This window comes from Ruditapes philippinarum, unplaced genomic scaffold (genome assembly GCF_026571515.1).
Source record: "Ruditapes philippinarum isolate M1 unplaced genomic scaffold, ASM2657151v2 ctg913_1_1_1_1, whole genome shotgun sequence".
Taxonomy (NCBI): Eukaryota; Metazoa; Mollusca; class Bivalvia; order Venerida; family Veneridae; genus Ruditapes; species Ruditapes philippinarum.
This window is the reverse complement of record NW_026854943.1, coordinates 1-13,406: the sequence shown is the minus strand read 5'-3', so window position 1 is coordinate 13,406 and position 13,406 is coordinate 1. Positions and strand designations below refer to the sequence as shown.

General features: G+C 31.9%; 1 protein-coding gene across 1 annotated transcript; it reads right to left on the bottom strand.

The window, feature by feature from the left end:
- Positions 1-240: 240 nt before the first annotated feature.
- On the bottom strand, positions 241-13,381 carry LOC132741547 (lethal(2) giant larvae protein homolog 1-like; the record flags this gene model as incomplete). The annotated part of the gene is given in 11 exon segments (XM_060729738.1): positions 241-3,163; positions 5,052-5,107; positions 7,207-7,358; positions 8,355-8,480; positions 8,958-9,173; positions 9,616-9,842; positions 10,345-10,628; positions 11,083-11,261; positions 11,924-12,068; positions 12,541-12,629; positions 13,053-13,381. Coding segments are annotated over 11 exon segments (1,950 nt in total), but the record flags the coding sequence as incomplete, so codon positions are not given.
- Between the last annotated feature and the right edge of the window lie 25 nt (positions 13,382-13,406).

Here is a 13,406-nt window from a genome sequence, read left to right as displayed (position 1 = left end):
ATACATACAAAAAGAATTAGCACAATTTTATGCTTCATATAAAACTTCCCCGAGGCGGGGGACGTTGGTAACTCTGTTACAAATTCTTGTTTATACACTGTAACAAGCTGCAGGGTTTATTTTTAGGTCACAAATAATTTGCTCTCTTCATCAAGCACTACTAGCACTGCCTTACCCCGTTAACTTGGATATTTGTTGTTGTTTTTTCCAAACCTCTAAAATGTGAATAAAAACTAACCATTGTTTTGTTTTTATTGTTTTTATTCATAGATTACTTCCACCATATAATACACTGAACCATCTCTCACAAAAGCTTTACAAAAAAATAAATGAAGTAAATAAAAATCATAAATGCTCTACATAATGTACGATTCATGTATTCAGAGAAATGAGGGGTTAAGTACTAGTGTAAATTAATGTTTTGTAAAAATATATTTTTGCACGTTTAAATATTTTCTAATAAAATAGGTTTGAATTCTGTAACATCAAGCATTGTACTATGATGATATCAAGCATTGTACTACGATATGAAGCATTCTAATATGATGATATCAAGTATTGTGCAACAATATCAAGTATAGTGCTATGATGATATCAAGCATTATATTGTGATATCAAGCATTGTACTATGATGATATCAAGCATTAAATTATGATATCAAGCATTGTACAAAGATGTTATCAAGCATTAAATTATGAAATCAAGCATAGTACAATGATATCAAGTATAGTACTATGATGATATCAAGCACTATATTATGATATCAAGCACTGTACAATGATGATATCATTCATCTATATATTAGAATCCTTCTAGCGTATGACCTCCCTTTTCATTGTATGCAAAATTTCACATAGAAACTTCAATGCAAGACTAGACATCTAAGTCAAATGTATTTTGTACTTAGGCCATATCCTTTACATTAAGTTTTCGTACATTTGAAAATCAGATAGTATTAGACGTTGGCTTCACTGGTATAAATCTATGACTTACAACATCGACTACAGAGGAAAACGTTTACCAATTATCACACCTTAGTAAGCAATAAAGGCACATATACATTTTGCGTGCAATTTAATACAGCAAATAATGCAAAGGTTAACGAAAAAAATATTAAAAGGAAAAAATTCACAATCATTTTTTTTTCTTGTAGAAATAACATTTGTCAACAAAACACGAGTTCAGCATAGTTAATTTACTTCACAACAACAGAGTAAATATAAAAAAAATATGTTTTAATTAATATAAGACTATCATAAAACTATCATTGTAATTTCAGATGAAATAAAGTGGTAACAATTGCTGAACAACAGGGACTTACATGACATAAGATGAAATAACCAATATATAAACATATTCTAATACAACCATTCAGAATCACTATATTACTTGTAAACATGATGATAAAAAAAAAAACAACGAATTTTTTATTAGGCCTTATTGCGTAGAAATGTGTACACATTCAAATATCATGTATATTCGTATATAAGATTATTTAATTCATATACAAGAATGTATTATGCTAATGTTTTACATGTATACTTAAAATGGCTACATATGTTATTCCATCAAGGAAAAGTATAAAAATAATACGATGACATAATATCCATGACTGGGATGATAATTTTGTAGATTTCACCTTCCTTTTAACGACTTATCCCTTTTTTTACACTGCTGATATGTAATGGACTTTCCCTGATCTCACTTTCGCACAGTCCATTTCAAGTTTAAGGGATTTCAGTATAGCAATGCTTATAATTGTGCATCGAAACAGAGCTATCACTAAATCAGTAATGAGCCAGATCAAACTGCACGCCGCACACAGAGCCTGACCTTGGTCGATACTGGTGCCAGAGTCTTTGCAGTTACACTTCAAGCATTGTAAGGATTAACATAATAATTTTGTTCATTCCATAAATACCCTCAAAATCATGTTTCAATCAATATAAAAAAATCAAATTTGAATCTGTAAAAATTTGGTAACAATTCAATGGTTTAGTCTTTACAATATTTCGGTATCATCAACAATCTTTTAAGAACACAACATGTTTTGGTGATGAAGGTTGGTTACTTGGCATTGCACATGTTAACATTATACACATTACGTTTTACATCTGACCTTGACATTTACATTACATTTTCTTACAACACTATTGCATTGACTATGAGGATGAATAACATTTAGTTTTAATGAAGTAAATGATGAATAATATATGAAAATGATTACGTACTAAAATTTTGTACAAGATAAGTTAAATATATCATAAAAATAGAAATGGACAGATTGTTATGAACCTATAGTGTAACAGAAAAAAAATGACAATACTGAAAGGGGGAATAATGTACACAGTAATCATATAAACAAACATGTTCCCAATCATATAACAATATGACATCTTCTTTATCGTAAAAAAATATGTAAAATTGCCTATTATCAAATTACGAACACATTCCTCAGAGCAGAAAAGTAATCTTAGAATATTTTTTTGTATGAAAAAGCAATGTAGCTGGACTATATAAACACAAGTAATTTCATGGGTTCAGATGGAATTCAGTCTTAATGATTTTTGAACAGCAAAATTAATATGGTAAGGCAATTTCAAAGAAAGTGAGCAAAATGCACCAATCAGAATGTTATAAAAAAAACAACAACTGGATTTCTTTACACCTTAAATCAATACACTAATATCTTGATAAATCATATTGACCATATTTTTTTTGTATAACATGCATTCGCTAATTATGAAACCTTGAAAATTTAAGACTATTCCTGTAATGTTGAGAGCAAATAATAAGTTAGTCTCAAAATTGTGGCTACTTGTCATCAGATGTAAAGCCACATGGTTAAAAGTTGTTACATTAGTAAAGAAACTGTCAAGAACATAATCTAAAGCTCTAAAGGCAAGTCCTTTGCAAAGAAACAAATTCTGAACACAAACACCAAAGCAATCAGGAGTCTTCCAAACAGTTCACGTGACCCTTCAAAGGTCAAGGATATTTTAGAGGTCAAGGACATTTAAGAAGCTGCAGTTATCTCCTCATCATGACCATTTTGCATTGCATTATTCTTCTGTTTTTCAAGAGCTGGGTCATCATCATCAACTTTGTTTTCAACTATTTTTTCACTGATCTTAATTTCCTCTATCTTTGCCACTACCTCAATCTGTAATGATATAACATATCAAATTACTATACATTATCGCATTACTATACATTCTATAATCACCCATAACTAATAGCTTTTCACTGCCTTATTTAATATCCGAAACTTCCCAAGCTTTCAATCTTGGAGTATCAAATTTTACTTCCTGCAAAATCATGATCAACAGTATTATAAGTTTGATTAACCTGCACAAACAGGCAGGCTAAACAATATCTGTAGAAATTTCTTGACATAGGTCTGACATTATAATTATCATTGTAAGCAAAGACTCAATCAATCTTCAGCCAGTTTTAATACTTTCAAGCCACACATTCCCATGATGCTGAAGTAGTAACACTGACAAGTGATTTGTTAGTTAAAACATGTGTGGGAAAAATCCTGACATCAACTGTTAATGCAATTTCATTTTAAGTGTATACATTAAATTTTATTTCATTGTATACTTGTAAATCATTTTAATAATTAACAATATCATTCACAATTTAAATGGAACATTAATTTTGTCTTAGTTTAATAATTATACAAACAAATAACTGTAGATTATATCAAGCATAATGAACTGCAAAAAAGATTAATTAGCCTTTCTGCTCAGAAACAACAACATTTAATGATCTAATGTAAAACTGAAGTCCCATAAAAAAAGTTAACATATTTGTGAAATGAAAGACAAAATAAACTTGTGTAAAAAATGCAATGTATGAAAAAGATATAATGATAGCTATGTTGACACATGCTAGACATACAACAAAAGGTGATATATAATGACAGAATGATGCATGTTTATGTATTAATTCAATACAAATCTAGCAGTTGCTACGACTAGCTTTCATACATTATACTGGAAATTTATGCACAATATACAATTGTTTATTTTAAGTAATTACATGTTTATAAAATGATTACAATTGTTAATGGATATTTTTATTCAACAATCTTATATACATGAATTTACTGGTATATGTATAAGTTAAATAGAAATCAAAGTGTCTGTGTACAAGGAAATAGCTTGATTTAAGATTTGAGCCGCGTCACGACAAAACCAACATAATGGGTTTGCAACCAGCATGGATCCAGACCAGCCTGCGCATCCGCGCAGTCTGATCAGGATCCATGCTGTTCGCTATCAGTTTCTCTACTTGTTATAGGGTTTGTAAGCCAACAGCATGGATCCTGATCAGACTGCGCGGATGCTGGTCGCAAACCCATTATGTTGGTTTTGTCATGACACGGCTCATTTCTTTGCAATTGAATAATTCCTCCTCTAGAGTACAATAGATTGAAGCCAAGTTAATGGGGGCCAAACACGAGTTACATAACTTTGAGTAACCTCACAATTTCATTGTCTAAATGACATTAGCTTGACCTATAATTCTAAGAACGCAGGCCAATTCTGATAACTTATCATTGATATAGGGAAGGCAATCAGGTAGCTGTTTAACTTAACAAACATCCACTTGTTTCCTCATAAAAAAATATCAACTAATTCTTAATCTTCTGTTTTAACTGCAAGAAAGTCCTATTGAAATAATAAGTGAAGATTTGTTTCAATCTTCACTACAATAGACTACTTGTTGCTTACAGCTTTTCATCTTAAAGAGACCAGTTCAGTTCATGAAATAACTTATTTTCACCAGTGATAAGCTTTCTTTTTGACTTCACACATGCACAAGTACTTGCAAAATATAAATCCAGGGTACAAGTTCATAAGTATATTTTCTTCACTTTGGGTTGGAAAAAGTAGATTTACTACCTTATCATTACATAATTACATATAAAGTACAACAATGTGTTAGGTGGTTGTTTTTGGAAGTAATATAGAATAGTTTATCTAACACCAAGGTATACTAGGAGCACAATATATAGCTATCTCAGTTTTGGTTTTCCTCACCTCAACTTTCTGCTGGGAAGCTTTAGTGTCATCGGACGTGTTTTGTTCTGGCGCGTCTGTAGGAAACAAAAATTATACACAACACATAACTTAAGGCGAAAAACATCTTTTTTTTTTTATAAATGAAGTAAAAACAAATAAAAGCCAGAAAATAAAATCAGTCAAAAGTATGAGGTTATTTGCAGTATGTTACAAATAATCCAATTATGCACCTTTTTAGCATAAAGACAAATTAAATTACCATATACATTCCAACATTGAATAATAATTTCAACAAAACTACTTAAAGATATTCTATGCTCATCTGTTGGTAAATATTTTTACTGCATAAATTTTATTGAAATTTACAACAATGTCATTCTTACTGAATTTGTCTAATTTGAATAAGGGAATTCACAAACTAGAACTGGTCCAGTTAATTTGGCCCTTTCTTGAAAAAGACTGCTAGTGTTTTTCTTAAATGACAATATGTTGTCGAACTATGTACACCTATATAGTGTGTAGAGTTAAACATAACAATTATCTTCTCTGTGTGTTTTAGATTTTTTTAACATCTTAAAAGATACCATTATGGCTAATGCAATAATCAGTGTGTTTTTTTTAACATCAAATTTGAGCATAAAATATCTTTAAGATTGAATTATAAAAATCAATTTGATATCTTTCAACTATTTTATCATGGAAAATTAATGTACTTTAATGTTCTTGTAATTATGCAAGTCTATAACAATGCATATGGTAATTATCAACAAAAAAAAGAGGCAATAATGCATATTTTAGTTTCAGCTCTGTCCGACATTTTTATAGAGAAATTACATGATACATGTTAACTAACAGAAAATATCAAGTCATTCACTAAATTCAGAGCACATTTTGAGCCGTATCACGACAAAACCAACATAATGGGTTTGCGACCAGCATGGATCCAGACCAGGCTGCAGGTCAGGATCCATGCTGTTCCCTATCAGTTTCTCTACTTGTAATAGGGTTTGTAAGCATGGATCCTGAGCAGACTGCTCGGTTGCGCAGGCTGGTCTGGATCTATGCTGGTCGCAAACCCATTATGTTGGTTTTGTCATGACGTGGCTCCTTTTTATAATGTAAAGCTTTATCAAACCAAATCTTAAAAGTATCTTATATGCTAGAGCTGAAACCTATGTAAACAGTAAACAACAAAATTCATGATAAAATGTAGTTTTATCGAAACAAACAGTCAAGGGCAACTCATAATCCTTTCAAAAGAAGCTGGGTAATTTGCAATCATTCTAGTTTGGTTGTGCTAAAATTTCCAGTATTATATATTCTGAATTATCATAGAAAGCTAACAAAATGCTGCTGGAAGGAAATGAATAAATATGAGCCGTGCCATGGCAAAACTAACATAATGCGATTGCGACCAGCATGGATCCAGACCAGCCTGCGCATCCGCGCAGTCTGGTCAGGATCCATGCTGCTCGCTGTCAGTTTTCTCCACTTGTAATAGAGTTGGTAAGCAAACAGCATGGATCCTGATCAGACTGCGCGCATGCGCAGGCTGGTCTGGATCCATGCTGGTCGCACACGCATTATGTTGGTTTTGTCGTGACGCGACTCATATGTTGAAGCAATGAGAAAGCTGATTGTTACATGATATAAATGCTGGTTACTGCATAGAATATGATATACAGAAGCTTTGGAGAGACCATCCTGGACCAAATATGTTCAAATAACTCATAATTTCAGTGAAATATTGTAATGTCTTCTTCATTATCATTTCAAGAACAGAAGTGAAATAAAATTATTCTTTTCTCATTGTTTAATTACAACAAATTCTTCAATTTTGCCATTCACTGGGTAGGATTGTAAATTTAACTTTACGATTTAAAATTGTTTTTTGTTTTAAAAAATTTCTATTTCATAATTTACATACTTCTACATTATATCAACAATATTTTTTTTATGTATTAAATTATAAATATTTCATTTTCTAAAAGACAAATTCTAATTTCAAACAATTATGAATATATCGTATAAGAATATATGAAAAACCAAAATAGAAAAAAATATCACACATTTGATCCAGGTTGGTTGTGAACATACAAAGAAAATCCCAGTGCAATAAAAAAGGGGGCATCACTTCAATTGAAAAAAAAAAATCTTCATAATCAGTAATTACCTCCCCCTTGTGTTACTTCTTGTGCGATTACAGTTGTTGCTTCAGTCGTAGTATTTGAAGTAATTGTTGTTGTAGTTTCTGATGTGGTTGCCTCGGTAACAACTGTTTCCGATGCATTACTTGTGACACTCGTGTCTCCAGTATGATCAATTCTGTGTAAATAATATATAACTATCTTTCTAGAATATTTATATAAAACTCTTTTTAAATTTTTGTCGTTTTTTGGTTTAAGTCGCACCAAAACAGTATAGGTCATATGGGCAGCTTTACTGGTAGCAGAAGACCTCAGGGCCGTCAGTGCATAATTTCAGGCACGAACAGGCACCTGAGTAGACCATCTATGTTCCTAAAGCATAATAGTATAAATTTTGCAAAATAAAGTATCTTTCTCAACAATCTGACCAAATCTTTTTAAGACGACCAAGAATTTATTTATTGCCTAATTCAAAGTAAAGGAGTCCTTTATTTATTACAATGATCCATCATTTATTTCATAAAGGATATTGGTGACCATTAGCAGACAAACATGCAATGAAAATTTGTGGAAACATAGAATTTAATACAGAACCTTTTTCTTTATATAATTAATATACGAGACTTGGATACTTAAATTTTTCTTGGGATGTATTTCAATTATTAAAATACTTAAAGTCAAACTAGATATTGAAATTGGACCTTGACTTTACGACTCCAAAAATCACAAAATTGTCAATAGTTTGTTCAGTTGATACTGGAAAAAGTAGTGTGTTAAATGCGGTTTAAAGAGGCAATTTCAAATAATAATTTATTAACTCAAATTTTCAGTATCATCCTAGCAGTGCAAAGAAAACTATATAGCATCATATTCGATTTAATATATAGCAGTCGTTCCATTTATCAAAATATCTGAATATATAATTATTTTCCAAATAGCAAGGATTTTATTAGTTTATATATATATATATATTATGTATATATATGTGACTATATGTGTCAAACAAATATACACAATTAGGATTATACAGTAAGTCTGCAACCATGCAGGTCTCATCTTTTACATTTCAACAATTGCAGTAAATACATGATAAAATCTTTAAATCATTTGGTATTATAAAACATCAAACTTTCATTCAAGTACTATGTGAAATTTTAGATGTTTAATTACTTACATTGCAACACTATCTTGAGTAATTTCTGCATCAACTGTGGTGTTTGCCATAGAATCCACAGTTTCATTTAGTGCCTCTGATATATCTTCATTATCATACTGTTCTCCTTGAGTTGCTTCCCCTTCTCTATAAAAAAACAAACATGATAACATAACATTACTCTACTGTCAATAATCTGACTATAAGAGACATAAACAAATTGACTTTTCCATTGCTTTTTGTTAAGCACTTCATAACAATTTTGCTCCGAGTGTATATTAACACAAAGCAAGCAATAGAAGTGGTTCTTTTTTTTTTGCAAAGGGCTTTTTTCCATTTTGCAGCATGCAAGCAATACAATAATAACAATAAGCAATGAGAAAAACCTTTCTGTTGTTTCATTTCCTATGGGTGGTAATTTAGCACACAATAAGGCATTGAAACTACTAGTATCTGATTGTAGCCATAAAAAAACAAATTTAATTGTTCAAATCAGATAAATAGTGAAAACTATTAATATATTTCTACAGCAAACTTTACAATTTACAGCTGTCCTTTTAAACCATTGTATTTCTCACACTTCAAAAAAAAGAACAAAAAAAAAGAAAGAGAAAAGTAATCTACCCTTCTTTGGCTTGTTGTTCCTCACCACCCTCGGCTCCAGCCTCTGGCTCTGTTTCCGGTTCTGGAGGAGGCTCGGGCCTCATACCTTCTGCAAGTTCTAAGGTGCATGTTGGCTCTCCCTGTGTGCGTGCGGACAGTGAGATCCTTTGGTATTCAGATGATGTTAGGAGGAAGAAACCCTGGCCATATCTTGTGAAGATGAATGAGGTGATGCCACTGTAAGCATATACAATCACTTTGTTTGAAACCATTATATATAAGCATGTATCGCACACAAAAAATTATATCTTTCAAAATCAAAATGTGATGTAGTAGTGGCATAGTCTTTTGTTTCAAACTGTGTCTCAGGGGCACGCCATTGTTTCTTTGAGCAAGAAATTTCACACTCACTGCTCAGTACTGATTTGTTCCAGGAAAGGATTCAAGAGTGTCAATAAGCTTATAGCTTCCTACACAATCAAACCAAAATCAAATTGTGTATATACCAAAATCACTAAACTCTTTCATTAAGTGCTTAAAAATAGAATGAATTATTAAAGCACAAATAACATAACATGTAACATTGGTTGCTGTTTATTCAGTTTAGTATTTGCAGGCAAAGTTGTAAAGACATTCTTTTAGAAATGTATAAAACTTTATTGGATAAATGAATGCTTACTTAATATCTTCCCTTCTGATGGCTGAGGCCTGCATCTGTTGTCTCAATGTAGAAACAGAATAAACACTCAGTTCACCAAGGTTACTTAAACATGCTATGTCATTCTCAGAATAGTTTTCATCTGACCGGCTGCGGAAGTTAACAAAAGCTACTTTACGTATTCTTGAACCATCTACGGCTGTTAGCTTAAACTTCCATTTAGCTTTCAATTGTGGCAAGGTGAATATCTATAAATGGTAACAACATGAAATACATTATTAAGACATATTGGTTGAATTTTCTGTCACTTAGACTTTTTAGAAAATGCAAGTTTGAAGGATTTCTTTATGTTTCTTGGTATTTCTTTTATCCCTACACAACTTATTTATCAGTTAGTGAACAATAATGGATAAAATCTTGATTGTGAAATATGCTTTATCTACTATATCATGAAAGCAATACTATAATAATAATAATGAAAGCAAGATAGGTTATTACTTTATCAAAAATATTACATCAAGGTTATTGCTTTATGAAAAATACTACATCAAGGTTATTTCTTTATCAAAAATACTACATCAAGGTTATGCTTTATCAAAAATACTACATCAAGGTTACTGCTTTATCAAAAATACTACATCAAGGTTATGCTTTATCAAAAATACTACATCAAGGTTATTGCTTTATCAAAAATATGACATCAAGGCTATTGCTTTATCAAAAAATATGACATCAAAACAACAAAGTAACCTTAAGTTGCTCCTCTGAACAGATGATAACGGAATGATGTGAAGACATATCTGGTGCTTTAGCTCGCTCATGTTGCACTTCCAGTGATTCAGGCAGTATCCTAGATTTACCATCAACAACTCCAATAGAAATAACTGGAGCGTGGTGCCGCAATTTTATTTCCTTAGCTAGTATACAAGTTACAGAGTCTTCGTTACGTTTCTCACCACTCGGGACTGTTACATTATAAACAAATACATGACCCCCATTTGTTCCTACCCACAAAGATGGATTATGAGAATGACCTGAAACACAAAAATATTTCACTTTCCACACTTCCTCTGCCAAAGTTCTGTTAGGGACAAATAATTCTTGGTACTTTAAATATCAATTTAGTAACATATGTATTTTTAATCGTTACCTTATATAAAATCTTTTTTTGTTTTTTTTTTACTAAAATTGTTCTCTATCACATACTTTATTGTTCAAAAATACATTAAATTTTCTTTACAGTTTCAAATTGGTTTTTCTTTTTGCAAATAAGCAACAATATACTAAAGAAAAGATCATATTGTCATACAGGAACTGTGCTTAGTGTACAGAAAACAATTCTTTATAACTTAAATAAAATTTCAACATCACAGTCCTTCACTTAGCACTTTGTTGTTTTGAAAGCCAATTAGAGTATAAATTATTTTAAAGCATCACCCAAAATGTTCTGATAAATTCATAAAATTTTGATCTCAAAACAACTATTACCATTTACAATGAAAGTGTCTGCGAAGTAAAGACATCTGACCATAGATGCCATGGAATCCTCAGTAGACCTGAATTCTACGCTACGCTCCACTGGTTTAGGCTCAGATAAAGCCGGTGATGCCGGTGGCTCACCCGCAGCTGCTGTTGATGGGCCAGCTTCAGGGCTAGTTTTCTCTTCACTGAAATTTTTATTTAACAAATAATGTGTATACAGACTATTAATATGCAATACTTAATTTTTGACCAACATAAAACAAGGGCACTAAATTTGTTTGTTTGTTTTGGGTTTAACGTCACATAGACACAGTATAGGTCATCTCGCAACATTCCAGCTTTACTGGTGGAGGAAGACCTTAGGTGCCCTTCCGTGCATTATTTCAGACACAAACAGGCACCTGAGTAGAACCACCAACGTTCCGTAAGCTAGCTTGCAAGCTTCTTTATATGAAAGAATCCAAAGTGCCTGTAGGGATTCAAACCCACAGTGGTGAGGGGCAAGTGGTTTGAAGTCAACGACCTTAACCACTCAGCCACGGACGCCTCTATGGGGCACTAAATAATGGTAAGCCAAAAATGTCAGGAGGCTGGGCACAGGCCTTTTTTAAACAGCTTAAAACTTTTTGGTTTGAGTTCGAATTACAAAGTCTTTAATTTGTATATGATGGTGATAAATCTCTTAACAATTTAAGAAGTCAATTTGTCCTTTATATCAAAATTAAGAACCATTATCATTCTTAATTAAGAACTATTATCATTTCTCTCAATATGGTAAATATAGGGCTGAAGACAACTTCTAAAATCTTAAATTACTTAAAGGCAGATAATTGATAAATGAACTTACATATTCTTATCTCCCTTTGAAGCATCCTCTTTAGCCTTTGCCCTTCTCTCTGATCGGCGACGTCTTAACCTTCTGAACGATTCACGTAGTGACTTCTTGAAAGATTTCCTACGTGACATTGTTGTATCTGATGTCCCTGTCAAGTCTGTAAAATATTGTTTGTTGTATATAATTGTTTGTTGTATATAATTGTTTGTTGTCTATAATTGTTTGATGTCTATAATTGTCTGTTGTCTATTATTGTTCGTTGTCTATAGTTGTTTGTTGTCTATAATTGTTTGTTGTCTATTATTGTCTGTTGTCTATTATTGTCTGTTGTCTATTATTGATGCTTTTAATAAACATGATACTACAATTGTAACAAATAATTTCACACAGTACACCACCGTTACATTTCAACATTCTCACATTGATTTACATAAGAAAATAATGGATATTTTGTATGAGTTTCATTGTTTGGTGATCAGAATTAGATGAATAATTTCAGGACAATGCCAGTATAAAGCAAGCGGAAACTTTTAGCTAGTTTTTCGTCTCTGTCTTGTATCTAAAGCATCTCCCACTGTGCCTGTGGAAACTATGCCTGTGATAAACTATGATGAACATCTGTTTATTACCTTGTGGATTTAATGTACATCTATTTGTTACTTCCTTCTTCTGAACGTAATCTAACAACCCAAAACCATGAGCAGTACCAGCTCCGACCCTGAAACATTATTTAATTACAATATATTGACCTTTATATATATAGCATACAAATAGAGGATATTAAATTTATAAGTGAAAGTTCAATAAATTTAGTAACAAACATATATGGCACATACCCAAAATAAGAACTGTTTATAGAAGAAACAATCATTTTTTCACAAGTGAAAATAAATGCAAAATTAATGCACAGTTGTACCATACTATTTTTACAGAGACACAAAAGCAACACAGGTATTTACTGAATATCAATTAGTCTATAAATAATCTATTTTCTGAAACAAAATTAAAACTTTGATAAAATCTAAAATTGTTTCAATTAACTTACTTCTTCTACAACAGCTATAAAATTTTTTTTACAAAAAAAAGTATTATGAATAAAGCTCAATAAATTAAGAAAATCAATAAATTTCTGTTTACTTACAGCTGCCATTCAGAATGGAAGGCTAGGGCAGTGCATGCTGCGGGGGGATACAGCTGCATCATACAGGTGGGCTGGTAACCAGCCGGGTATTTAACGTCCCCTTCCTTTGGTGTTACAGCCTCGTGACCCTTCCATACAAAATTGTCCCTATCTCCGACAATGTTCACAGTGACTGGTTTTATTTCTTGTTCCCTTTCCTCCCTCTCCATCTGTAGTGTGATCACCTGGCCAGCAGTGCCAGCAACTACTAGGACCTCACTAAGAGGGCAAAGCGCTATCTTTTGAATACCCAACCTCGGGTCATCACTGTAGGGGTCAAAGGTTCCAACCTGAAGTTAAAATATTCAAATAAGA